The sequence below is a fragment of the Daldinia childiae genome (genome assembly GCF_008694065.1).
Source record: "Daldinia childiae strain JS-1345 chromosome Unknown Scaffold2, whole genome shotgun sequence".
NCBI classification, from domain to species: Eukaryota; Fungi; Ascomycota; class Sordariomycetes; order Xylariales; family Hypoxylaceae; genus Daldinia; species Daldinia childiae.
In genome coordinates this window covers 4,900,684-4,924,229 of record NW_022984643.1, presented here as the reverse complement: position 1 = coordinate 4,924,229, position 23,546 = coordinate 4,900,684, and the positions used below count along the sequence as shown (strand labels likewise).

The window sequence follows — 23,546 nt, the reverse complement described above, 5'->3', positions numbered from 1 at the left end:
ATCTTAGTCGAGCCTTGGGATCTTTCCGTCGTAGGCGTAGGCGGGTATGTGTGTGTGGTATGTGATACGTAGTACAACACCAAATAGCAGCAACGAGAACAACGACGACGACAACAACAACAATCTTGTACATGCGTATAGGGACATTTTACATTATACGTAGGCTAAGCGGCTCCGCCGATAAGTCCTTCCATCAAGTTTCCCCTTTTCCCCTTATGCGAGGAAATGAAACCCTTTTCTTAGTACTGGAAAAATAGACGCCGACTAGCCAGATGCGTGTCAAGATATTACCTTGCGGTCTCCGGTACCGGCTCATATGACCCTAGGTATATGGACAGCTCACGCGTTACTAGTCGTCCATCGGTGCGTCGACGAGTTGCACACCGCGGTCGTGGGGAGGGGTTCCGCTATCCGTCGCCTTACTAACAGGAGTGGAAGGTGTACTCCCAGTTCCTGTCGTCGAAGAGGTCGTGACTCTGCGGCCGCCGACGAACCTAGCGCTGCTTCGGTTTAGACTATCTCGCTTGGAAACCATGTGTTCGGGTTCCGTCTTGGGGGAGTCTCCGTTAGCGCTTCCGTTTGCCTCCACCGGCGGTTGTCCCGTTCCATCAGGAACCTCGAGACTGGACCTCTTCACGGTACCGAGGCTGCCAAGGCTGCTCCGTTGGCGCTCGTTAGCTGTTGTTGGGCTGGCGATGGGAAATCGGGTTTCAGGTCCACCCGTGCTCCTATCACGTCGATGGGGGGTCCTGAGCTGGACTAGTAGCACGCCCGCGTGGGCCTGCCTTCTCTAGCAGAGCCCGTTGCCTCTCTTCCATGTGGGCTCTCCTATTGCTCTCGTCTGTGCTGATAGCTCGGGGTCGGTTGTTGTTAACTGACCCCGAGTGTGTGAGGCTTGACATACGTTTCAGCTCGCTGAAGATAGCGTCTTTGTGCGCAAATAAATCACGGACCAAGCGATATGTGTGTTTCTCCTCTAGTGTTAACGAGGTTTCAGTCTTCGGACGCAATATGCAAGGAGCCAGGGATGTCGCAAGTTCCTGTACGTATTGCTCGTCCGCTGACGTTAGGTCTATTAGTCTCGTAAAATGGTTCATACATGCGTCAAGTGTAGCGATATTCGTAAGTCGTAACTGTGAGAGAGTCTGCTGCAGAACAGCGACGCGTGAGTCGTCAGTAGTCTCTGACGTCGGCGTTTGGTAGATAGTCCTAATGATCTCATATACATGAGAGGATACTAGTGAATCTATGTCCCTTGTCAGTCTCTGTCATATCGTCTTATAATTTAAATACATACCTGGGAGTTCCAAGAGGTATAGTTTTAGCAGATACGCAACGGTGGGAACGTCGAATTCTGCGAGATCGTCGGCAGTAAAGGGTTTGCCATTATTTACTTTGGTACGCAATTTATGAACTTGCGGGAGCTGAACTTCCGCAAGCCAGACCCCTCGCCTTGCTTCGTCTCCTTCAAGATCCGGGTAGTGATTGTCCAGATACGTCAGCAGCGTTGTGATGATAATTGGGACGCGCTTCTTATCCGCCCTAGCCCTAGCCTCTAGATCTACGCCGAATGTCTGCTCGTCAACCTTGTTATAGTAGTTTTCATACGTGACAACCCGGGGTGCATAGCGACCTGTCCTGTAATTCTCCAAGAGATATCTCAAGTCTCCCATGGGTTGAACCGTCTCCTGGTATAGAACCATGCGGTCCACCGCAGACTGTAAGCTCGGGATGACATTTCCAATGGTGCCCGAGAAATCGAGAATGACCGTCTTGATGGCTTTTAGCCTGTCCAGTTCGCAGCGCTCGAGGAACCTTAAGTGCACGAAGATAGCCTCCTCTAGCTCACAGCGCATTTCATCTAGCTTCTGAACACTAGCCTTATACTTATCATCGGCCTCCCTAGCCTCGCGACGTAGACGTTCCGGAGGGGTCTCGTTAGGGTGTTGGTTACCAAGAACATTCCAGCCCGACAGGTATTCGCTAACGGCGCCCACGACGGGGAGTCGGACCCGCTCTCAGGATTTGAAGGTAGAGAAAACGTCCTTCCAAACGTCGCTTTCTTCTCCGGAACACCTGCTAGCTGGAATGCCTTCGGTCGCCACTGGTAGAAGAATTTTGAGCTGTTCGCAAAGTTATTGCCAACATTACCAACCAGACGAAGGAAGCCGTTCGACACTAAATCCTGTCCAATCCGTTCAGCGTAGCTGATGCTGGTCGAACCCATATGCCGTTGCATGTACTCAACTATATCGGAACCAGACGAGGTGTTGAGGTATGTTCCCAGGATAGGTACTTTAGTCTCGCCCATTTTTATAGTGTTCAACATCTGAGATAGTATCTTCTTGACCTGTTCCGTCTGGTATGTCTCATCGCCGATCTCGTATATCTCGTCATCTTCCTCCTCTTCCTTTTCGTTAGGCGATACCTTGATCTCGGGTATGTTCTGATTCAGCTTGGGGCTCGTTTCCGGGTCTTGGAAGGCTAGCTTATTTTCCTCCTCGAGGTCTTCAACCAGGCGACACTTATTAAAATAATTACTCCGTAGCTTCTTGACTACCTCGGCTTGGCGATCGTGGGCTTTTATACGAGTTTGCAAGTCATCTTGGGAATCTTGGATGCGAGATTCGTGAGCGTCGCACCACCGCGCAAACGGGTTCACAACCAGGTCTCGAATACCCTGTGCGATCTTCTTGTGGCTTTTTGAAGCATCCTCCATCTCGGTTCGGACGCCATCGTAGGCCTAGACATGGAAGAACAAAGGTTAGCTAGAGGCTCCTGTACCGTATCTAGAGAAAATATGTGGGTCGTACTTTTCGCACACTCGCGCCGTCATCACGCGAGAAGCCACCAGTAATCTTGTCGGCTGCGGGCGCAATCTCCCCAAGCCGCTGGCCGTAGACCTCTTCGGCTTCGGCTCGCATTCGAGCGATCGTCAAGACTTGCTTGTTCTCCTGAACTCCTTGCTGGAGTTTGGTGAACAGGACGCCCAAGCCTTGAAAATGGTTAGTCTTTGTATAAAGGGCGGGTTAGGTAAGTTGTTTCGCGCTCACCTGCGGCATAGTCTGTGGACCAAAACGAGTCTGCGAACCCCGGCATGGTGATGACGCAGTCCTCCAAAAATATCGATTTATAGTAGCCGGGTCGGGGTTTCTAACACTGACTCAAATCGGGTGAAAGCAGGGTCTTGTATCGAAGACGAGAGACGTAATAAGGTGCGAACGCAAAGTTGGCTGGCTATGCGATCCTGAGCCCAGTAGTAACAAGGGAGCCAGTAAAGAATTAAAGACGGCCGAGGGGCGAAGAAGATTAGATGTCGGGATGTCGGCGGCGGGTATCACAGAACGGGAAGTCGTGTCACTATTACAGAAGGAAATGAGGAGAATGAAGGAGGATGCTATTGTGGTGCTGTTGATGTGCTACAAAGCAACAAGATCAGATGCGAAATATACAGAAAGAATGGGCGATTAAGACAGAATGTAGAATGGCTCCATCTATTTCTGTCTCAGCCTCTTTTTAACGGAATTCCTCGCCAATAAAGCACTTTAGATGAAGCTCGGACACGAAAAGCGTATGAAGGTCAAAAATTCATTGGTTAAAGGTTGGACCTGCAGACCCCCTCCAGTGCTCCAGGGGGGGGTTTGGTGCGACGGGGGGTTTCCTTTTATTTTTGTTTGCGGTTTTGCTTGCTTGCTGCGTGCCTGCTGCGAGCGCCTATGCTGGTTACTACTACCTGCGTTAGGTAGGTAAGAGGTACCTACATTCAACCTCAAAGCCATTACGTATGGGCTGAAAGTAAGTAGGCTACCAGACAAGTTACATCGTTGTTCAAGTGCCATATTAGGTTAGCTAAAGCCACTAAAGGCAAGTACCTAAAACAAGTAAAAGCGTCCCTGTAACAACTCGTTTCATCTAATCTTTTCGGGCATCGGCCTTGTCGAGCCCTACGGAGGCCCGTAAGCAACTACTATGTAAGGCCATACATAATAAAGAGGCCTCTTGATGATCGACATAATTAACAACTTCCCTCGTACTCTGTAATTAAGTATACATTGATACTTAAAATAGTGCATTAGGCGGTCAGGAATATACACCAAGGTGCATGATATAATTATGTTAGACATTTCAACCAGCTGATAGAACAACAAATCATTCTCATGATCTGGAACTAACTTAGTACTTAATATCTTCAACCCCGTGCCGAGTTGCGAATTGCGAGTTGACGAGGTTTACACTATGACCATGACCTCGATCATGTCGCAAATTGCCGGTTTCCGTTGCGAAGTAAATGTTGTATTGTGCACATGTTATGTAAGGTATGTAAGGTATGTAAGTATGTATTATACTGTAACAGTATAGCTCCGATTAGAACCAGAATATTGAATACGGTAAAGTGGCTTGGTAAGCTATCTAGGTAGGTATCAACTAACTTAGCATATTTGATCTCACTTTCAATATTTCAACCCTCCAATCTTTCTTTCCATCACATGGACGTAAATGGGACCAATGAAGAGTTCATTCCACACCATGTATGAAAAGAAAAACTCCTGACGTCGAGAGCGCGACTCCCGTTTGTTCTAAATCTTCACGCGTAAAGAAGCCAAATGCGAATATCGCCTCGATATTCTTTATCGGATTAATATTATACGCACTGCTCCACCCAAGCTCTCCTTGTTCATCTCACTTACGCCCTAAGTCTATTGAACAGAGGGTTCAGAAGCTTCTCTCGAAAACTCCCTTGATAGGTAGATTTGATTCCATATCTCAATTGATAAGCGTAAACAACTAATAGCCTCTAAGATGGACACAATGACTTAGCTATCTTCATCCGTGCTATGTATAATAACCATATTTACAATGAGACATTTTCAAAGCCATTCGAAGAGGGCGGGCTCCCGATGCACGTCGACCTACCCAGGTTGAGAGAAGGACAAAACGGAGGTGCTTTCTGGAGTGTCTTTACGCCGTGTCCTGCGAACGGCACAGATTACTCAGATGAGAACTACGCTCCTAGTTAGTATTTGAGACTGGCCTATTAAGTTTACCAGCTGATAGTAGTAATTAGGTGTCCAACTGACCCTACAGCAAATTGATCTTATGACCCGGCTCCAGAATGCTTATCCAAAAGACTTCTCCGGGATCCCAGTAGACTCCAAGTCTGCGGTAGCAGCCTGGAAGAAGAAGGGCAAATTCATCTCACCCCTAGGAATCGAGGGTCTCCATCAGATTGGCAACTCGGTAGCCAATTTACGGCGCTTCTATGCTTTGGGAGTTCGCTATGCTACGTTGACGCATAACTGCGGAAACATATTTGCCGATGCAGCTCTCTGGGAAAACCCCTTCCACAAAGCCCCCCCGGTATGGAATGGTGTCTCCCCTAAGGGCAGACAGCTAATCAACGAGATGAACCGTATCGGTATGATAGTCGATCTATCTCATGTCAGCGCGGATACCATGAGAGACGTCCTAGGCGGTAGCGAAGAATGGGCAGGTAGCAAGGCTCCCGTCATGTTCAGTCACAGCTCTGCCTACACAATCTGCCCGCATCCTCGCAACGTCCCGGATGATGTGCTTCAACTTGTAAAGGAGAAGAATTCGATCGTCATGGGTATGTATATCCCCTCATTGTCCTATAATATAACTCGCTAATTCTCACAGTAAACTTCTCACCTGATTTTATCAGCTGTGTCGACAAGGGCGCCGAGAACGGTGTCCCTGAGTACTTCCCTGGCAATAACACTCTTTCTCAAGTGGTCAGTCATATCACCTACATTGGCGACCTAATAGGGTACGACCATGTTGGTTTGGGCAGCGACTTTGATGGCATCGAAGCAACCCCTGAGGGGTTGGCTGACGTGTCTAAATATCCGGACCTTGTGGCAGAATTGCTGCGGCGAGGGGTTTCGGACAAAGACGCCAGCAAAGTCGTAGGTGGCAACATACTACGTGTTTGGGGGGATGTTGAGAAAATAGCTGCGAAACTACAAGCGGCCGGAGAGCCAGTATTGGAAGATGATTTATCAGGCTTGTTCGAGTAAAGGAGCAGTACAATTTGTATATAAAGTTTTAATAGCGTATGTAGGTAGTCACCACTTTGATTATACTAATCCATTGGCTACCTATCATTCGTAGTTGACATTTATGAGAAATGATCGGCTTGTCTGATAAACAGCCTAGAAGTTTAAGTAACGTCTTAGTCCTCTTGAAATATAATCTTTAAATATTTATATTTAAATGTACATGGGAACAATGCCCCTCGGCTTATATACCGGAATAGGTCCTGGTTAAAGACGACCGAAAATGCGTTGCAAACCTCTCATTAACGCCTTTCCCTAATGACTTCAATAGGGTCAACAACAGCTTATTTCCGCAATGCCATGCGAAATACTTCCCCAGGAATAGCATATCTAAGGCTCCTTTTAAATCTTGGAGTACGTGCCTCCTCTCTCGAGGGTATTCAGCTTCTTCGCCGTCTCGATCTGGTTCCTGGTCCGCTGTCCGCGCACCGGCAGACCCATAGCATGTCTCCTTCCCCTAATCGTGCCCATATCTCGCAGCCGCTTGATGTTGTCCTGGACTATCCTCCTGGCGTCGTTTTCTATCGTCATCGTCGATAGTTCGGCTGTGAGGGCTGTGACTGTCTTGGGAGCGACTGTGCCGATCCGGGCTAGAGGGTGGATTGTGTACTTGGCCATGATGCGCGCGGATAGCTGCGGCCCTAGGCCGTAGAAACTCTCGAGGGCTTTCTGTGCGGTTTCTTGGGTTAGGATTGCGGTTTCATCTTACGGGGTGGTGGGTTTGGAGGGAAGCTTACCCTGACGAGCTTCTTCTCGTGGAAGTTTACTCCCATTATAAACACCTGATTTTTGTTAGTGGTTATATTCCATGGTATGTAAGTAAAAATTTGGGCTTTGGAGAGCTCACCATCTTGGGCAAAGTTGGCAAGGGCCTCTGTTGAATATGGTCGTAATATTCCCCTCCAAGTTTGCGACGGACAGATCGAGACTTCAATATTTCTACCAATTGCGCATAATTGGTTTAGATCATCGATACTAATCATTAGTTAATCGTGACTTTGAGAAATGTTATCGGTACATGTACCTCTTGAGTTTAGGTAAGCTCCTTTGTTACATAGTAGATAAGCTGATAGTCTTCTAACCGGTTAGTGTAGTGGACCCCGCATTCAACCGCCGCTATTTGTCTGGCTTGTTAGGTCGCTCCGTTTGGATGGTTCAGGGGTCTAAACGTTGCGACAGCTCCTGCACTGAAACGTCGCCTTTTAATTGAGCTTCTGTGTCCTTTCCAATCCTTCTTCCTATTTCTTGTCTTTGAAATAGTGCCATTTCCCCTAGGCATTTACCCATCATCATACTTCAATTGATTTTTTCAATCTGCCTGACTGGTCTTGGCAGTCTCTATAACAAACATGTTTAACCTCCGCCGACTTCTCGCCAGCGCCTTGCTGCTGGTGGGTTTAAGTGTCATCTGCTTCTCCCAGACGGCCGCCGCCACCAAGGGACCTAAGATCACCCACAAGGTCTACTTCGATATTACACACGGTGATGAGCCTCTAGGCCGAATTGTCATGGGTCTCTACGGCAAGACCGTCCCCAAGACCACCGAGAACTTCCGAGCTCTTGCTACCGGCGAGAAGGGCTTCGGTTACGAAGGATCTACTTTCCACCGAGTTATCAAGCAGTTCATGATCCAAGGAGGTGACTTCACCAAGGGTGATGGCACTGGTGGCAAGTCGAGTAAGTACTAATACTACTTTTTACTGAGGGGGAGAGAATGTACTAATTATTTGCCTCTATAGTTTACGGTGAGAAGTTCCCCGACGAGAACTTCAAGCTAAAGCACTCCAAGGAGGGTCTTCTCTCCATGGCGAACGCTGGCAAGGACACCAATGGATCTCAGTTCTCATCACCACCGTTATCACCTCGTAAGACTTCCCAATTTAACAATGAAGATGAAGATGATGTAAGAGTATCGTAATAAACTAACAGTATACTAGGTGGCTGGATGGCCGACACGTTGTATTCGGTGAAGTGTTGGAGGGCATGGACATTGTCAAGAAGATTGAGAATGTCAAGACTAAGCCCGGCGACAAGCCAGAGAAGGAAATCAAGATTGCCAAGAGCGGAGAGCTCGAGGTGCCGCCTGAAGGTATCCACGTTGAGCTATAAAGCACAAGTCCCAAACCACTGTATTCGTCCCGCCTACCTCCGTGGTTTTCTTACTGATGCGTCTACCACCTGGTTCCAGATAATCAAGGAGAATCCGAATGGGCTTCGGGACATTCAACCGAACAGGAGAAACCTGTAGTTGACGAGACTGCTGCTCTCTCTGCTGAATGGTCCGTTTTCCAGAAGGCTCTCCTTTTCGGTGTTATTCTCGCTGCTATCGCCTTCTACATTCGCCTATCAAAGAAGAGAGGTGACCGGGACGACATTGCCTACGAGAAGACAATGGCTTAGACTTGTGGTTATTTACTCTTTCAAATGAAATATATATGGTATATCTGATCAAAATGATGTCTTATTTTATAAAGCGTAGTTGTGCTCGTTATGTTATTCTTATTGTTGTCTCCATCACGTGTGACTTGTAAAAAAAAAAAATCGTTAAATTTTATTTGCGCCGGATCAATTTCTAGACCTTAAGAACTTGAAAAAATTCTTATCGAGTCTCATAACCTCAACTTCTTATGCCGAGATGAAGGTCCTCAGTCTAAATTTCCTAGCCTGCGCGGTCAAGGCGTGCAAAAGCTCCTCAAATTCATATCCCCTTCATCCTAAAGATGCAGAGCTGGTGCAGGACGATATTGAGGTGAACGCTCAACTACTGCTCAACGTACTGCCCCGCATCGATTGGACCGCCTTGTCTACAACGGCTACCGAAGTATGTAATTTTTCTTAAGCTCTATTTAAATCACTTCATAAACCTACGAATAAATAAAGTAAATGAGGGCCTATTGAATCTAGAACTAAATTTTATTTTTTTTTAGCTCGGCTTCCCAGCCCTACCTCCCCAGGCGCCCTCAGTGGAAGAGCTGCAAGGCGACGAGCAGAAGATGAAGGACCTGCACAATCTACTCATGGAAACGCAGATCATGGAGGGCAAGCTTGTGTGCGCCAACTGTGGCCACGAGTACGCCGTCCGTGAGGGCATCGCCAATTTTCTTTTGCCGAGCCACTTGGTTTAACATCATTGGCATTTGTTAGGACGGGGAAGCTTGAGACGGGGCGAGGCAAGGGAAGTAAGCACTGAACTGTGCTACTATTTGGAGTCTATCTAGACGACTGCAATCACATAAGACTTGGGTAGGCGTTCCGGAGTTAAGTTGCTGAGGCGCGAAAACTACACAAGGCACATCGGAGAGAACCTTCACAAGGGGCGAGGAGAAAAGGAAAAGGAAAAGTAAATAGCCGTGGTCAATTCTAGTTGCATATACCTATATCTACACTACAGTCTCCTTCCGATTCGATAAATGATATCGATGTATACCTTGCTTGCTTGGTGAAGTCAGTCTGATTCGACTTCTTCCGTGATGCTACCCGTTACCCGGACTCCGATGACCCAATAGTAATTCGTACACGCTTCTCAAATTACACGCAGCCTTGATACCTCTACCGACTGGACTGCTTCCCTACGTGCATCTTCTGCCTACTGCTTCTTATGCGCGGCAGGACCCATCTCCTTGTCGAATGCGCCGTAGGGGACCTCGAGGCTAGCGACTGCGGCAATACCACCGTATAGGATCGATAGAAGGATGACTAAAGCGATGAGAGCTGTGAAGATGCCTATTTTTTAATTAGTATGGGAACGAATCTGCAATAGGTAAATGAACTAACCTGTCGAGAAGTACTGGTACTTCTCAAATAGAGGTAGGTTCCTGGTGTCATTAAGAGCTCTCTGCTGAACAGAGTGTACGTCTCTCTTCAATTCCGCAGGTACGCCATCCTGGAACACGGCCGTGTAGGTCGGGGGAGCCTCCTTTCGTGGAGCACCAGCATAGATAACCGTGTAAGAACCGTCCCTATCGAACTGTTCGAGCACCATACCGAGTTCGTCATCTATATACCATCAGCATTATATCCTTAGGGAGAGCCCAATAATTATATTTACCGTTTTCCCCTAACGTGTGCGCGTCGTTAACGGACGGTAAAGGAGCTAATTCGAGTTGGTCGATAAATAGTTGCGGCCTTCCTTCACAGGACTTCCTAACGAATGCTACCACATCGTCCGTATCCAACTCCCCAATTACCTCCGGGAGCGAGTAGCGACTCTGGGCCTTGTTATTATAACGGAGGAGATTCGGTACTGCATCGCCGACCAAGTTGGCCCTGTTGAGGTTCGGCTGGGAGACGATGAGATATCGATCGGTCGGGCAGCTCTTGAGAGTCTTTTGGGAGTTGCAAGGACTTCGGAATTCGATTGTATTAGTTCACCATTGGCCGGCACATCCAGGCTGGTAAGTACACGCGATTAGCTACATCGTTTATGCGAGGCGAAGGGATGATAGAGTCGTGTAGCGTACCTAGCACTTGAGAACATAACGATAGGGGAGGAGTCTGAGAAGGCATGTGCAGAAGCGCAACACGCTGCTAGCGCTGTGGCAGACCGTGAAAGACGCATTGTGATGTTGGACGTCTTGTGAGAATATTTAATGGTTAAATAGATGAAGTAAGACGAGGCTTGAGCTGAAGCGAAGCTCTTTGGAAGTTGGCGTTTGACCTGTTTTAGAGACGCGGCATGTTCCGGCCTATGAAATTCCGGGTGTAGGTTACGGCGTCATTTGGGGGCTTGTAGGGGCCCTAAATGCGCTGAAATTTAGCAGGCAGGCCGCCAAATATGCAAGGCGGGGCCAATCAGATAGTGATAGATTAACGAACTGGACGCAATGGTCCAAGTCGCTAAATTTTATTATGACAGTGGCTTCTAGCTACAATCAACACTTTCGCTTTGATATCCCTTAGATTTTTGCCCAGACTCTGCTCCAATCTGAAATCAAACTCTCTATTCTTTACTCGTATTCTTGATCAACTTTGTCTTCTCTCTTAGCGCATTGGAAAAAATAAAATGTTTGCGCGCCCACGGCCAAAGAAGGGCTTACTCGTACCGCCACCGAAGAAACGCAAGGCTCAGCATTTGATCGAAGAGATCAAATTTGATAACGATGCTCGTTCCGATTATCTGACCGGCTTCCATAAGCGCAAATTACAAAGGATAAAGAATGCACAGGAACAGGCTGCTCAGGAGGGCCAGACAGGAAAAGATCGAGATTAGAAAGAAGGTGTGTTGGAGTATATTTGTTATTAAAAAAAGTCCAAAACTACTAGGTCGCTAATACGAGTCGTTTCTATAGATACGGGATGATCGAAAAAGAGAAGTCGAAGAGCATGTCCAAAACGTCAATGCTATCCTAAAGCAAGCACAAGAGGCAGGTTACGTGGGAGGCGAAGAAAGAAGCCTCAAACGATGAAGCAGACGAATGGGGAGGGTTTCAAGATACACCTGCACTAGAACCGATCGATCATGAGGAAGAATACATTGACGAAGAGCGGTATACTACGGTCACAATAGAGTCGGTCAGTGTATCTAAGGATGGATTATCGAGCACTAAACCGGAGGACTCGAGCGACGAGGATCAAGAGACAGCAAAGCAAGACTCGGAACATGCTCCTCCAGGAAGCAAGGAGAAAGCTAGGCTGCCCAAGAAGAAGAAACCGAAGTTCAGATACGAGTCCAAGGCGGATAGGCAACTGAACCAGAGGAAAGAGAAGGCAGCCAAGATTAGAAAGAAACCAAGTGGTTGATTAGCGCATTCCCTATCCGTCTCGGGCTTTGCTACAGCAAATACCAACATAAAACGTCCACCAAATAAACATGCCCTAAACTTGACTTCTCTTCAACTGCCACCGCGACATTTCTGCCCCTTTCAAAATTGTCGGTAAGGTCGGTCGGTCAAGCCAGGCCTCCGCCGTATAAGTTGACATAGTGCCAGTGCTGGTAATAAAAAAGAAATCCTTGGCCTCTAAGGCATAGTCTCGACGTCTCGCGACACCGGTCTCGACGAAAGTAATACCGCCCTAAATGTTGCTGATCTCGGCCTGGAGGTCCTCCAACTCCTTCTGGAGACCCTGGTACTTCTTGGACATCTCTTCGTACTTCGTCTCCCACTGGTCCCGCTCGTTCTCCAACGCCTGTACCTTGCGCTCAAAATGGCCGGCTTTCACGTCAGTCTGGCGGAGCCTGTAGTTTGTGACTGTTAGCACCCCGTAAACCCCCCAAGTATTCTCAGGCACGTTTTGCGACTTACTTCTCATTTGTCTCACGAAGAGTCTTGTCTGCCTCCTCGGCTTCTTCCTCAAGCAGCTGAAGTCTTCGTTGGAGAGTCTCGTTGTGCGTACCATGTTGCAAGCCCTCATCGGCCGTCTTCTTCAAATCCTTGATGGTGGTGTCGAGCTTCTCGTTCTCAGACTCGAGGAGACCGTTCTTGTGGGAGAGGGAGGTGATCTCTTGCTCCTTGGCGAGGTTTTCCTGCTCAAGAGCCTTGACTTTAGTCTGTAACTCTTCGACTTTGGCAGCAGACTCGTCAGCCTCCAGACGGAGCTGGTTCATTCTCTACAAGAAAAGATAAATGTTAATATCATGGTAAATTTATAAATTCATGTTTAAAATATAAAAATATGCTTCATAACGCTGCGTTGCTGGACTTTGTGGTTTGGTCCCGAGTACCCCTTTGATATCGCGCTCTGCTTGATGGTGGGGTAAAGGGGGAAATCTGAGAGATAGACCAACTTACCTCTCTGATGCGGTCCGCCATTTTGCGATGGGTGCTTAGAAGTAAAGCTAAAGGGAAAATACAAAAAGGGTTACGGGGATGAACGGTGAAATAGGTTATGTGCTGGATTAGATAGACAACGAAGGGAGGCTAGAGACTTTGAAGAGAATAAGGGAAAAAGGAGCTTGTTGAATAATTGATCAACCAGAACTAGATGAATGGATAGTCGTGGAAATTCATATGTAAGGCGAGTGGGTTGGTACTAAATTGCCCCGCCTTCCCTATTGCCCTGGAAAGTGACCGATAGGGGATAGAGGGACCCGTCTCATGATTTGTTTTGGGCGCACAGTGCCTCTAGCTTTGTCACATGTGGGCCTAGCTCGTAATATTTGGTGAGAAACGTACTGTATTAAGTTTCTAAGTTTCACACTGTACAATGTTGCATGACAATGGAAGGGGCCTATGTCACTAAGTACTGAACCTTCGTTGCTTTGGCAACTGTCATTCCACCTAAATAAAGTTAGAACAACATTCAAACCATTCCCTTAAGAAATGAGGACGAGGCAAACAATGGATCCATTTCATCAATAAATGTCCACCGCCGAATACTACTCTCCAACTTCACATTACGCTACCAATCATTCGATTTTGTTTGTTGCTAAAGCAGAAGTCTGTGCTGATGGGGAGTCGGCTCTCCTCAACGATACAGACGTAAACATACAGCAATTACGACATCACATCCAGTTCACAGGTAACAACAGTAGCGTAATTACCACTTATTTTCTCAGTCAACCTTGCCCACAATGTTAGCGGCTCGAGATCAAGAAAATTTAGCTTTTAGCCATCAGAATGGTGCTGCTCTGAAGCAGCAGCAAGGTCAAGCGAAGCGCCAACTCCAGCCCAAGACACCCGGTACAAGATATGCGAACACACCTATTAAAGTCCCTCTGAACGACGAAAATGGTGCCGGTGGTGCCAAGAGCATCCTCGGTGGCAGATCAAGAGGCAATGAGAATACCCTCACAACTAAAGGAGGTAAAAGTGTGAATAAGTCTAATCTTGCCACGCCCTCAGGTATGCGCCCCTGCTGCTGTTTGACCCTCGAAGTTGTCATATTTTCTCTCGAGACTAACTCATAAGAGTAGGTCCGCGTAGTAGAGCACCTCTGGGTGACAAGACCACCAACGCAAAAGCGAAGGGTTCGCAGGCAATTACTGTTAAGAGCGCCGTTCGCGAACTAGAGAAGTCTCAAGGCAAGGCGCCGGGAACTATTCGACCCAAGCAGAAGCAGCCGCAAGCTGAATTACAGAAGTTAGTAGTTCACGCTGAAGGAGCGGATTTGCTAAGCGAGGAGGAGATTGAATATTGTCCTCCTAAACCGAAGGACTCCCTTACGAGTCTGACGTGTTCCCCGACGGCGCTCTCAAATTTGACGCCTTAAAACCAGAGAACTTATTCAAGGGCTACTATGACCACTATTTTAACCCTCTCGATGAGAATGGCGTCTCGTTGGCTGACAGAGAGTTGGAAGAGAGAAACCGAAAGGCCATGGAGGAATGCGACAGGCGCATCCAAGAAGATATCGACAGCATTGAGTGGGGTATTCAAGAGGAACCGGAGACCACTAAGAAGGCAACCTTCGTTCCAACTCGAGCACCTCTCGGGGTTAAGAGAACGGCGATGAATAGGGTACCATCCACTATTCAAGCAAAGAAGGCTGCCAGAGCTCTATCGATAGATGACACGACTAAGTCATTACAACGAAAGGCAGTAAGGCCCATGGAAGTCAGTAGAATCCCAGCCAAGAAGACCACATCCCTTCCTATACCTAGCTTCAGACGACAACCCGGCACTCAGACCCAAGCACTCCCTAGGAAAACATCGACGGAGATCGAGGCAAATTCACGAACTACAATTGGCTATAACAAGGGCCGAACTACTGCTGCGATACTTGCTCAGGGGACCACGAAGCCCGAAAGACCTGCATCAAAGACTGGATTTGCCCGTACTAATACGACGTTGTCAAATGAGTCTGACCGAACTATTACTCCTGCTCGATACGCTCACACACAAGCTATAGTCGCGGCTGAAGATCAGGAGTGGAAGGAGAGGGTTCCATTCCTCTCCATCTTCAACCCCGAGGAGGATGACGATGACGATGACTTCGATCTCCTCACAGGAAGTACGCTTAAAGGTCCATGCGTAGACGAGGATGAAGATTTCGAGTTTAAACTTGCGGATTAGAGGCTCCCCATTATTCACATTGTGATAGGAGTCGGTGTTTGATTTTATGAAATGGGGTTGGCGTCTGCTCGCGTGCGCATTAGACTTTACTATATGCAGAAAAATGCCTCTAACAGTATTAAGGCTCTTGTATTGATAGTTCATTCATTAAGGCGGTTGGTTATAGTATTTTACCTATACTATCTAATGAGACTCCTTCAAATGCCTGTCCTAGGTCAAGTTGCATTCAATAAGCTAGGTTGGCTAGCCTTAACGAATATACCTATGTTCTAAGTTGGCCCTGTAAACGCTCGGTTTACTCTTTAGTTAAATTGTGCTAGCAATCACTTTGACGTCGAAGGACTAGGCGAACTTCTAAAATAAGATCAGATCATGTATTTGTATTATTTTAGTTTTTTTGATGTTTCCGTTTAGAAGCCTGACAAGTGACTGAGCCACACGTCAACTATAATCTACAAATAGCAAATGTTTTGGCCGTGTGTCTAGCTGACGTGGAGGCTTGAATGACTGATACTTAGGTAGAAGATAGGAATTACGATTATGTTTATTAACATGTGTTCCAATGAGTAAATTTAGATCAGACAACTCTTCATATGTTCTTGTTTGACTGAATTCGTCTATTATCTAACCTAAAGCTGATATTAAAAGATCTTACTTTATAATACCAGTGTACCTAGTAATTACTTACAAGCTTTAGTTGAATTGGGCTACAATTTTCTATTGAACAGTCCTTGATAGAACCCTTGCAGCCCCTGAAGGCAGAGATGCATATTGAATAGTAGATAGTCAAAGCACTTTGAGACGGGTGCCTGGCTAGGTAAAAAGGAGTCGCATCAGGTTCTGGATCTGACGGATAAAGCCGATTCTATTCGTTCTCGATAATTGTTAACGATACATGCAGGCGAACAACAGCAAATAACAAATAATGGTGACGTTGTAATGCATAAGGGGGAAGTTCCTACTGCCAATACAGACTTATGCACGTACCTAGTGTAGCCTAATGTAGCCTAGCAACGCCACATGTAGGTACAGGTGCAGCTATGTCTTCATAGACCTGAGAATAAAAACAGAACAGAGATGTGGCACAGGTGTGGCTACCATCCCCCCCGGACTTGGCCCCATCCCTGAAATCAGAATCTGGCTTTGCCCATCAACCGCCAATTCAACTTTTCGGCATCAGCCTCTTCATTCTCCATCTACCGCCCGCCCTTTTTCAACTAAGGCCCAGTCTCGACCTCGCCGGTGTAAATTTCATAGGCACACATTCTACATCTATTCGCGACCGTACTGGGCTAGTTTTTAGTCATATACCCTTCTTTATTCGCCTTCCACATCGTCAAGATCAGATACTTGTCTTTTGACGAGTCCACACGTCAGATCTCCGATCCTGTCGCGTGGACGCAAAAGTTTCGCGTATCCTCCTACCACCTCCACCCCCGACTTTAGTACATCAATCATACACCCTCCTTTCGCGTCATAAATGAATGGTGTTTTCGACCATTACCGGTTCGAGATATGATGGTCGGTGGATAGTCGAAGCCGCCAACTTCGACCCTCCGAATCATGGCTCCTAGCGCTGGTTATAAGGAGTTCTTTCCTAACGCTCCTCGCGCCGCCAGAGACAAGGCTAATGAACGGGAACGCGAGAAGTCCTCGAGGACATCAGAAGCTATCGAACATGATTCCAAAACGGCAACACCTGCTCACCGCGATGGCGCCAAGTACGATTCATCGTTGTCTGATGCCGCACATCCCCCGACAGATGATACCGAGTCCTTGCAAGGGGATATCCTCAATGGTGTTGGTTCCGCAAGCTCACATGCGAGTACCGCATCCTCTGTCTTTACCACCTTCAATTCCTCCGCTGCCTTAAATGCTTCTTCACGCGCATCCAACAGCAACCTCACTCCTCTTACTATATCGGGCTCGCCCACAAATCCCCCACATATACAAGCCGCGAAGCAGCGCACCTCCGCCATTCACAATACTACCAGCAGATCTGATAGTACGAATCCCACAATGGCCACGGGGTCGTCGTCTAGTCTTCCCAGCGCCGTCAAGCGCCTCCCAGCTCGAGATCCTAACCTTACTATAAAAGGAACCAAGTGCATACACGATCCTTCAACCGACAAGAGCTTGTCTTCGAGCGATAGGAAAACATTGAAACCCAAATACAAGAATATCGGCTTGGTACGTATAATATATTATATGGATGGAGGGGGAGCGTCATCTACTTTGCGTGAGAACTTTGGCTAATACACTGAATAGGAAGATGACGCTCCCCCTCTAGACCCTCGCCTATCCAAGGGTAGCTGGCTTGACTATATCAATGTCGACTTCCATCTACCTAAGGCTAGGCTACGCCAAACTCCATATAATCTCAAGCCTTACCCGTATGATGCTGCCACCTCCATTGGCCCTGGGCCGCCAACCCAGATCGTCGTTAGCGGATTCAACCCCCTGATTGCCTTCTCCAAGGTTGTGACCATTTTCACCTCGTTTGGCGATATTGCTGAGAGTAGCAATAAAATGCATCCTCATACAGGTAGTTATCTGGGTTTTGCGACCTTTCGATACCGAGACTCGAAGCAACCAAGACGGCCTCCCATCTCGGCTATCGATGCCGCGAGAAGAGCTGCCAGAGCTATGAACGGCAGAAAGATTGAGGCGAACCATATAAAGGTAGAGTTTGACCGGGATGGCAAGAAAAGTAGATCCATGCTCGAGACTATTCTTAAGAAGGATCAAGTCGAAGCGAAGCGTGCAGCTGCTACGCCGCCTGTACCTACGGGTCCAAGGCTAATGCCTCCCGAGCTACTCAGCCGAGCGCCTCCTGCTGCCCCGAGAGGTCCTGCTGCCGATCGACAACGACCCTCAATAGGAGCAGTAGAGCCCGCCTGGGCACCCCCGACGAAGCCTAAGGCTTATTCCACGTTGGTCGATATGCAACCTATTCCAGCTACCCTCAAAGGCGAACCATACGTCTTCGTTCCCGACTCCAGCGTTCCAGTGATGGTTACAACGATACCTCATATGAAAAAACGCCTGAAGGCGTTCCAATTCGAGGACATACGAGCCGACCGCGTTGGTTACTATATAATCTTCCCCAATACTACGTTCGGTCGGTCGCGACGAGGCGTTCCGGTGCTTTAGGTCCGCAGATGGCAGTGCCTTCTTCACCTATACTATGGCAATGAAGCTCCATGGAGTTACTCCATCGGGATCTTCCAACTCACCGGTCCCCTACGAGGAAGCGAGCCGGAAAAGAGACCATTAGCAGATACCCGCTATAGAGACGAACCCAATATAGACCCCGCGACGAGCGACGTCGCGACGAAGAAGCAGTTTTGGAAGAAGAGAAAAAGCAAAGGGCGAAGAACTTTGATCCCGTACTTGAGGCTGTTGAAGTTGTCCGTCGTGAGATGAAGGAGCATTTAATCAGACATATTAGGACTAAAGTCGCCATACCTGCCCTATTTACATTTCTAGACCCGAACAATCATATTGCTAAAAGGCGAAGATTGAACCTTGAGAACCCAGCTGGCTCATCCCGACTTGCTGTCAGCGTCGAAGAGCGCGATGAAACTCCGATTAGTACCCCCAATTCTCGAGCCGACCCGATCGAACGCCGTACTGCTCGTCTCGATGTTACAGCTCTGCCCCGTATTAGGAAAGCTAAAGGTCAAGGTGCTGCCCAGCGGAACTATGGGTTTACAGACCCGTTTGCGCGCAAGAGATCTTCTGTGGTACACAATGCCTTCCGTTCTCTTCACCATCGGCTGCAACCTCCAGATAGTGATGACGAGGCATCCGAAGATGAAACCGAGAACCGCGACTCTGTTGCGCGCGATGTTGAAGAGCCAGATTCGCGTCCTCGCAGCCGATTGAGTACAGAGGACGATGTCTTTGAAGACGGCTTCGGTGACGAAGACTCCATGACAGATGCTAGTTTCCCCGTCAACGATGGACCCACTAGAGCAAAGAAGCGGAAACTCGACTTGCATATCGAAGCCGCTATCAAGCGACAGAAAAAGTCCGACGAAGAGCTTTTTGGTGTTACTATTGATACGCTTGAGAGCGAATTCCCAAGTCCAACTGACGACGTACCTATGCCCGACGCTGGACGTGACAATACTAAGAGTCTCAATGCTACCGAGCTGCTCACACCGACCGAAAAGCCTGTTAAAGGAAGGAAGAAGGTGACTATAGCAAAACCCAAGAAGAAGACTAAGAAGCAGCTATTTGAAGAACGTGAGGCCATGAAGAAGCAACAACAGGAAGCATATGTTGAGGAGGCTCTAGATCAAACAAACAAGGAAGAGACTCAAGAGCCTGAAGAGCAATCAGAAAAACCAGTCATGGAAGAAGCAATAGACAAGCCAGTTCTAAAGGATGATCGCTTTTCTGACGCGGTACTCCCAGCAATGGCCCTTCCAGAACCATTTACTTTGTCTGTTAAATCCATGTCAAAGATTGAGCTCCAGCCAAATGATCACCCTGATGTTAGCAAGCTAAAGAAAAAATTCAAGCCTGTTGATGTCGGCGATCCCAGACTCTGGGTATGGAGGCACAGTCGCGTGCGGGAGCTTAACGCTGACGAGCCATCCCGGGACGAACCCATTACTATTGAGGGTTATTACGTACCAAACCCTACTGGGTGTGCTCGGACGGAAGGCGTGAAGAAGATACTCAACTCAGAGAAGTCTAAATATCTTCCTCATCACATCAAGGTCCAAAAGGCAAGGGAAGAGCGACAGCTCCGTGCTGCCAAGAAAGACGGCAAGGACACCGCTGCTGCAGCAGAAGCAGCAAAGCTTGCAGCAGAGAAGTTATTAGCAAAGGGTAACTCAAGAGCAAATCGTGTCAACAATCGCCGATTTGTCGCCGACCTGAACGATCAAAAGAGAACTCTAGGTCAGGACTCGGAGGTTCTTAGATTCAATCAGCTTAAGAAGCGGAAGAAGCCGGTCAAATTTGCTCGCTCTGCCCATTCATAACTGGGGTCTCTACGCGATGGAAAACATCAACAAGGATGACATGATCATCGAGTATGTCGGCGAGGAAGTTCGACAGTCCATTTCCGAGATTCGGGAGAACCGTTATCTCAAGAGTGGCATTGGTAGCAGCTACCTCTTCCGTATCGACGACAGCACAGTCATCGACGCAACGAAGAAAGGTGGCATTGCACGTTTCATCAACCACAGCTGCATGCCAAATTGTACAGCCAAGATTATCAAGGTGGAGGGTAGTAAGAGAATTGTCATCTACGCGTTACGAGACATTGCTCAGAGTAAGTTTGCAGATACCCATCTGATATAATAGTTTCATGATACTAACAAAAACTTCTATAGACGAGGAATTGACATACGACTACAAGTTTGAGCGAGAAATAGGAAGCTTGGATCGTATACCCTGCCTCTGCGGAACTGCAGCTTGCAAAGGTTTCCTCAATTAGTCCTCCTAATGACCTCCAGTCCGATATTGGAGCGGCGTATTTGTTACACATTTGTCTGGCGCGGGGCGGTTTTCACTGCATTTTGATCCTCTTCATCTCAAGGCGGCGCGCCTCTAGATGTCCCGCCTTGATATATATGCATCTAAGGAGTAAGCTCTTGCCGAAGGGCGCAACAAAAAAGGGGTGTACAGTAGTCGATTGTTTTTCTCCAACGGAGACGGGGACAGTGGCGTTCTTGTACGGCCTTTTTTCTTTTCTTTTCTCTCAAGCCCTTTTCAGGAAGTGGAACGGCACGGTATGACTGCATTTCATGTGTGTGTGCGTGTGGCAGTAACGTGGACTATAGAATCAAAAAGGTAACTAACCACCCATTTATACCCGGTGGTTTTCTTTTACGACGAGAGCTGTTGGGTATAGGAAACCCTTCAACGGAACGAGGTTATCAGTGTACATAGAAACCCATCCTAGGTGGCCTCGACCCCCCGAAACGAGATGGGGATAATAATTGCATTGCCGCTATTCAACATGATTTTATTGAGCATGCACGTCTAATTAGCAACGTTTAATCTGTATTGTAGCATTCCTTGCATTAAATCGACTGTTTTTTTTTTTAAATCTGCCTATAACGCCGTCTGGTATGCCTTAAGCCAACCTTACTTGATATAATAATGTCTACCTTAACGCCGGAAGCCTCAAAATAGCTATGCATCGTATTATACCTCCTATGTAGATCCTGACTATTGAGGAGCACCGGGTAATCTCTCAATCACGTATTTTCCCCGAGCTACGTTTAGGATAGGGACACCGGGGATCTTGCGTATCCGGCGGCAGAGGTCCTTATCGTTGGTTGCGACAATATATACGCGGTGTTTCCTGTTCGATTGCGGTTAGCTACTAAGTCACCTCCCTTATATCAACACCTCACACAACCACTCCAATCCCCCGTCCCCCGTCCCCCCGGCCAAAAAAAAAAACCTCGGAATTAGACTAGACTTACATAACGCGATCAACAATGCAATCATCAGCATAAACACCCTTATGATCACACTGCAACCTCTCCCACCTCTCGTCGCGCGCGATCCTCAGCGCGATCCTATATTTCGGCCCTAGCTTCTCCAGCTCGGCCATGACGCAGCTGGTGATGATGGGGGTGCATTTCGCGTACAGGCAGTCCATCATGGACTCGAGGAGCGGCAGCTTGCGCTGCACGGTGTGGCTGAGGAAATTGGTGTCGACGAGGACGCTGTAGGGCGGAACCAATGCTTCGTTGTGCTGGAAGAAGAGCGACGAGGGGAGCTGCGGGACTTCGCGGCGCACGATGTCGCCTGAGGCCGAGGGCTTGGATGCTGCGGCGGCGGCGGCTTTGTCGGCGGCTTTGGTTTGGTTTTCTTTGAGGCGTGCGTCGCGGCGCGAGATTATGCGCTTGACCTGGGTGGAGGGTTAGTATACATACTGGTGGTGGTACTGGTAGTGGTGATGGTGGTGGTGGTGGTGGTGATGCTGTTTGGTGCTTATCGATAAGGTATTTTCTAAGGTGATGATGAGAGGGAACGGACCTGTGCGAACTTGCGCGTCTTCTTTGCGACACCCATGATGGATTTCCGATTTGTCTTAGATCAGTATACTTCAACGCAGACGCGAGGGACTTGAATTCGAACGGGTAACGTCAAGCAATGTCAAAGTTGGTAGGCGTCTGAGTATCAAGATAATAAATCTGCCGCCCATAGAAAATCTTGACCGCCCTGGGAAATGGAATATCAGATTAACCGCCATGTATTACATAAGGTTTTGCCGGATGGACCTTGTCCACTATAGGTAAGTTTAAGGTACTAATCTTGGCGTCTAAACTTGGTCAGTGCGCGCGTTCCCCATGCGTTGATGTATATATATAATGTACCTAAGTATATGCCTTATGTAAGTCATCGCATGTACCAATACATTTTGCCTACCAGCCCACTTGATGATTGCGTCTTAGCCGGCCTTTTTTTTCTTATTCTCACTTAAAGATTGACCGGGGATGTCTTACAATTACGTCTAGAACGAAAAGCCACCACGTGGAATTTAAAAGTGTTGTATATCGGAAATCTTAGATCAGGTCCATATTTAAGTGAGGATGAATTACAACGGGCATATATACAACTGAGCAATTACGTACATTAGTAGTACATACCTCTAATATATACTCCGATAGATGCGTTCGGGGGGCAGGGTGGCTAGCTGCTGTGCGCCGTACTACCGAGTCGCACAGCGTATGTAGCTGCGGGCTTCCATATTCGCCGATGCCGTGCTTTGCGCATGTAAATCTATACGTAGGTACGTATGTACCGTTACTTTGTATGTACTATCCATCAAGTCGGGACCCCTATGTACGATATGATGGGGTTTTAAAATAATTTAGGCGGCGCTTGTTAAAAGTCAAACCAGCCATGCGGTATCCTATCTAGGTAGGTACTATGTAGTAAGATATGCTAGTAATGTGTACTAATAGGGTACTAGTACACTTAGATAATTTACGCGAGCCTTTTTCTCGTCTCGTCTTCCCTCAATTTGGATTTTTAAACTAGGTTAGGTTAGATTCGCATGGGCAGATTGGGGCATGGAGCGTGCCTGCTCTTTTTTTTTGCTTAAGGTATCCTCTTAGCTTCTCCTCCTTTTCTCGTTGGTCCCTCGTCCCCATTATCCATTATCCATCTCCCATTCGCCCATCGTTTATTGCCCATCATCCATCTACCATCCACCATCCACCATCTCGCCAAACATCAGCGAAACGAAGTGGTGGGAGGATTATAAGGAAATCTGCAATAAACAACAACAATGCAAAACTCATAAACTTTTTTAATCAACATTATTTCTCGTCCGTCGTTAAAACCCACATTCTTTTTTTTATATTAATAAACTTCCAATCGTAACTTGACCTCTTTTTAAACCCTCGTTCGTGTCCAAGTTGGGGGCGCCTTGTTCCCTTTGCGTAATTGAGTTGGGGCCAAATACGAGAGAAACTCCATATCATCGTGCCTTCGCTCAGCCACAATCACAACAGAGTAAACTTTATGTCCGATAGCA

At 47.6% G+C, this 23,546-nt stretch overlaps 11 protein-coding genes across 11 annotated transcripts; 6 read left to right on the top strand and 5 right to left on the bottom strand.

The window, feature by feature from the left end:
* Positions 1-349: 349 nt before the first annotated feature.
* Positions 350-3,099, bottom strand: GL218_02230 (Rho-GTPase-activating protein 8; the record flags this gene model as incomplete). The annotated part of the gene is made up of 6 exons (XM_033578730.1): positions 350-689; positions 736-1,246; positions 1,298-1,983; positions 2,055-2,743; positions 2,814-2,995; positions 3,054-3,099. 6 exons carry the CDS (start codon positions 3,097-3,099, stop codon positions 350-352), a joined length of 2,454 nt encoding a protein of 817 aa, XP_033438820.1.
* A 1,432-nt stretch (positions 3,100-4,531) lies between these two features.
* On the top strand, positions 4,532-6,038 carry GL218_02229 (uncharacterized protein; the record flags this gene model as incomplete). The annotated part of the gene is made up of 4 exons (XM_033578729.1): positions 4,532-4,745; positions 4,801-5,013; positions 5,066-5,608; positions 5,659-6,038. The coding sequence occupies 4 exons, from the start codon at positions 4,532-4,534 to the stop codon at positions 6,036-6,038; spliced, it is 1,350 nt and encodes a 449-aa protein (XP_033438544.1).
* Positions 6,039-6,419: 381 nt separating this feature from the next.
* GL218_02228 (37S ribosomal protein SWS2, mitochondrial) lies at positions 6,420-6,927 on the bottom strand (the record flags this gene model as incomplete). Its single annotated transcript, XM_033578728.1, has 3 exons — positions 6,420-6,746; positions 6,815-6,859; positions 6,925-6,927. 3 exons carry the CDS (start codon positions 6,925-6,927, stop codon positions 6,420-6,422), a joined length of 375 nt encoding a protein of 124 aa, XP_033438543.1.
* A 499-nt stretch (positions 6,928-7,426) lies between these two features.
* On the top strand, positions 7,427-8,477 carry GL218_02227 (Peptidyl-prolyl cis-trans isomerase B; the record flags this gene model as incomplete). Its single annotated transcript, XM_033578727.1, has 4 exons — positions 7,427-7,754; positions 7,817-7,931; positions 8,015-8,166; positions 8,266-8,477. 4 exons carry the CDS (start codon positions 7,427-7,429, stop codon positions 8,475-8,477), a joined length of 807 nt encoding a protein of 268 aa, XP_033438536.1.
* A 235-nt stretch (positions 8,478-8,712) lies between these two features.
* GL218_02226 (Multifunctional methyltransferase subunit trm112) lies at positions 8,713-9,202 on the top strand (the record flags this gene model as incomplete). The annotated part of the gene is made up of 2 exons (XM_033578726.1): positions 8,713-8,898; positions 9,005-9,202. The coding sequence occupies 2 exons, from the start codon at positions 8,713-8,715 to the stop codon at positions 9,200-9,202; spliced, it is 384 nt and encodes a 127-aa protein (XP_033438535.1).
* Positions 9,203-9,663: 461 nt separating this feature from the next.
* GL218_02225 (putative er protein big1 protein) lies at positions 9,664-10,635 on the bottom strand (the record flags this gene model as incomplete). The annotated part of the gene is made up of 4 exons (XM_033578725.1): positions 9,664-9,800; positions 9,852-10,073; positions 10,126-10,421; positions 10,538-10,635. 4 exons carry the CDS (start codon positions 10,633-10,635, stop codon positions 9,664-9,666), a joined length of 753 nt encoding a protein of 250 aa, XP_033438538.1.
* A 444-nt stretch (positions 10,636-11,079) lies between these two features.
* Positions 11,080-11,286, top strand: GL218_02224 (putative rrna processing protein rrp17 protein; the record flags this gene model as incomplete). The annotated part of the gene is made up of 1 exon (XM_033578724.1): positions 11,080-11,286. The coding sequence occupies one exon, from the start codon at positions 11,080-11,082 to the stop codon at positions 11,284-11,286; it is 207 nt and encodes a 68-aa protein (XP_033438537.1).
* An 803-nt stretch (positions 11,287-12,089) lies between these two features.
* Positions 12,090-12,826, bottom strand: GL218_02223 (Tropomyosin-1; the record flags this gene model as incomplete). Its single annotated transcript, XM_033578723.1, has 3 exons — positions 12,090-12,252; positions 12,320-12,624; positions 12,806-12,826. The coding sequence occupies 3 exons, from the start codon at positions 12,824-12,826 to the stop codon at positions 12,090-12,092; spliced, it is 489 nt and encodes a 162-aa protein (XP_033438540.1).
* A 761-nt stretch (positions 12,827-13,587) lies between these two features.
* GL218_02222 (uncharacterized protein) lies at positions 13,588-15,028 on the top strand (the record flags this gene model as incomplete). Its single annotated transcript, XM_033578722.1, has 3 exons — positions 13,588-13,858; positions 13,930-14,181; positions 14,232-15,028. 3 exons carry the CDS (start codon positions 13,588-13,590, stop codon positions 15,026-15,028), a joined length of 1,320 nt encoding a protein of 439 aa, XP_033438539.1.
* A 1,563-nt stretch (positions 15,029-16,591) lies between these two features.
* GL218_02221 (Histone-lysine N-methyltransferase, H3 lysine-4 specific) lies at positions 16,592-20,483 on the top strand (the record flags this gene model as incomplete). Its single annotated transcript, XM_033578721.1, has 5 exons — positions 16,592-17,218; positions 17,297-18,144; positions 18,339-19,870; positions 19,965-20,318; positions 20,380-20,483. The coding sequence occupies 5 exons, from the start codon at positions 16,592-16,594 to the stop codon at positions 20,481-20,483; spliced, it is 3,465 nt and encodes a 1,154-aa protein (XP_033438542.1).
* Positions 20,484-21,220: 737 nt separating this feature from the next.
* On the bottom strand, positions 21,221-22,075 carry GL218_02220 (rRNA-processing protein FCF1 like protein; the record flags this gene model as incomplete). Its single annotated transcript, XM_033578720.1, has 3 exons — positions 21,221-21,356; positions 21,481-21,911; positions 22,040-22,075. The coding sequence occupies 3 exons, from the start codon at positions 22,073-22,075 to the stop codon at positions 21,221-21,223; spliced, it is 603 nt and encodes a 200-aa protein (XP_033438541.1).
* Positions 22,076-23,546: the final 1,471 nt, after the last annotated feature.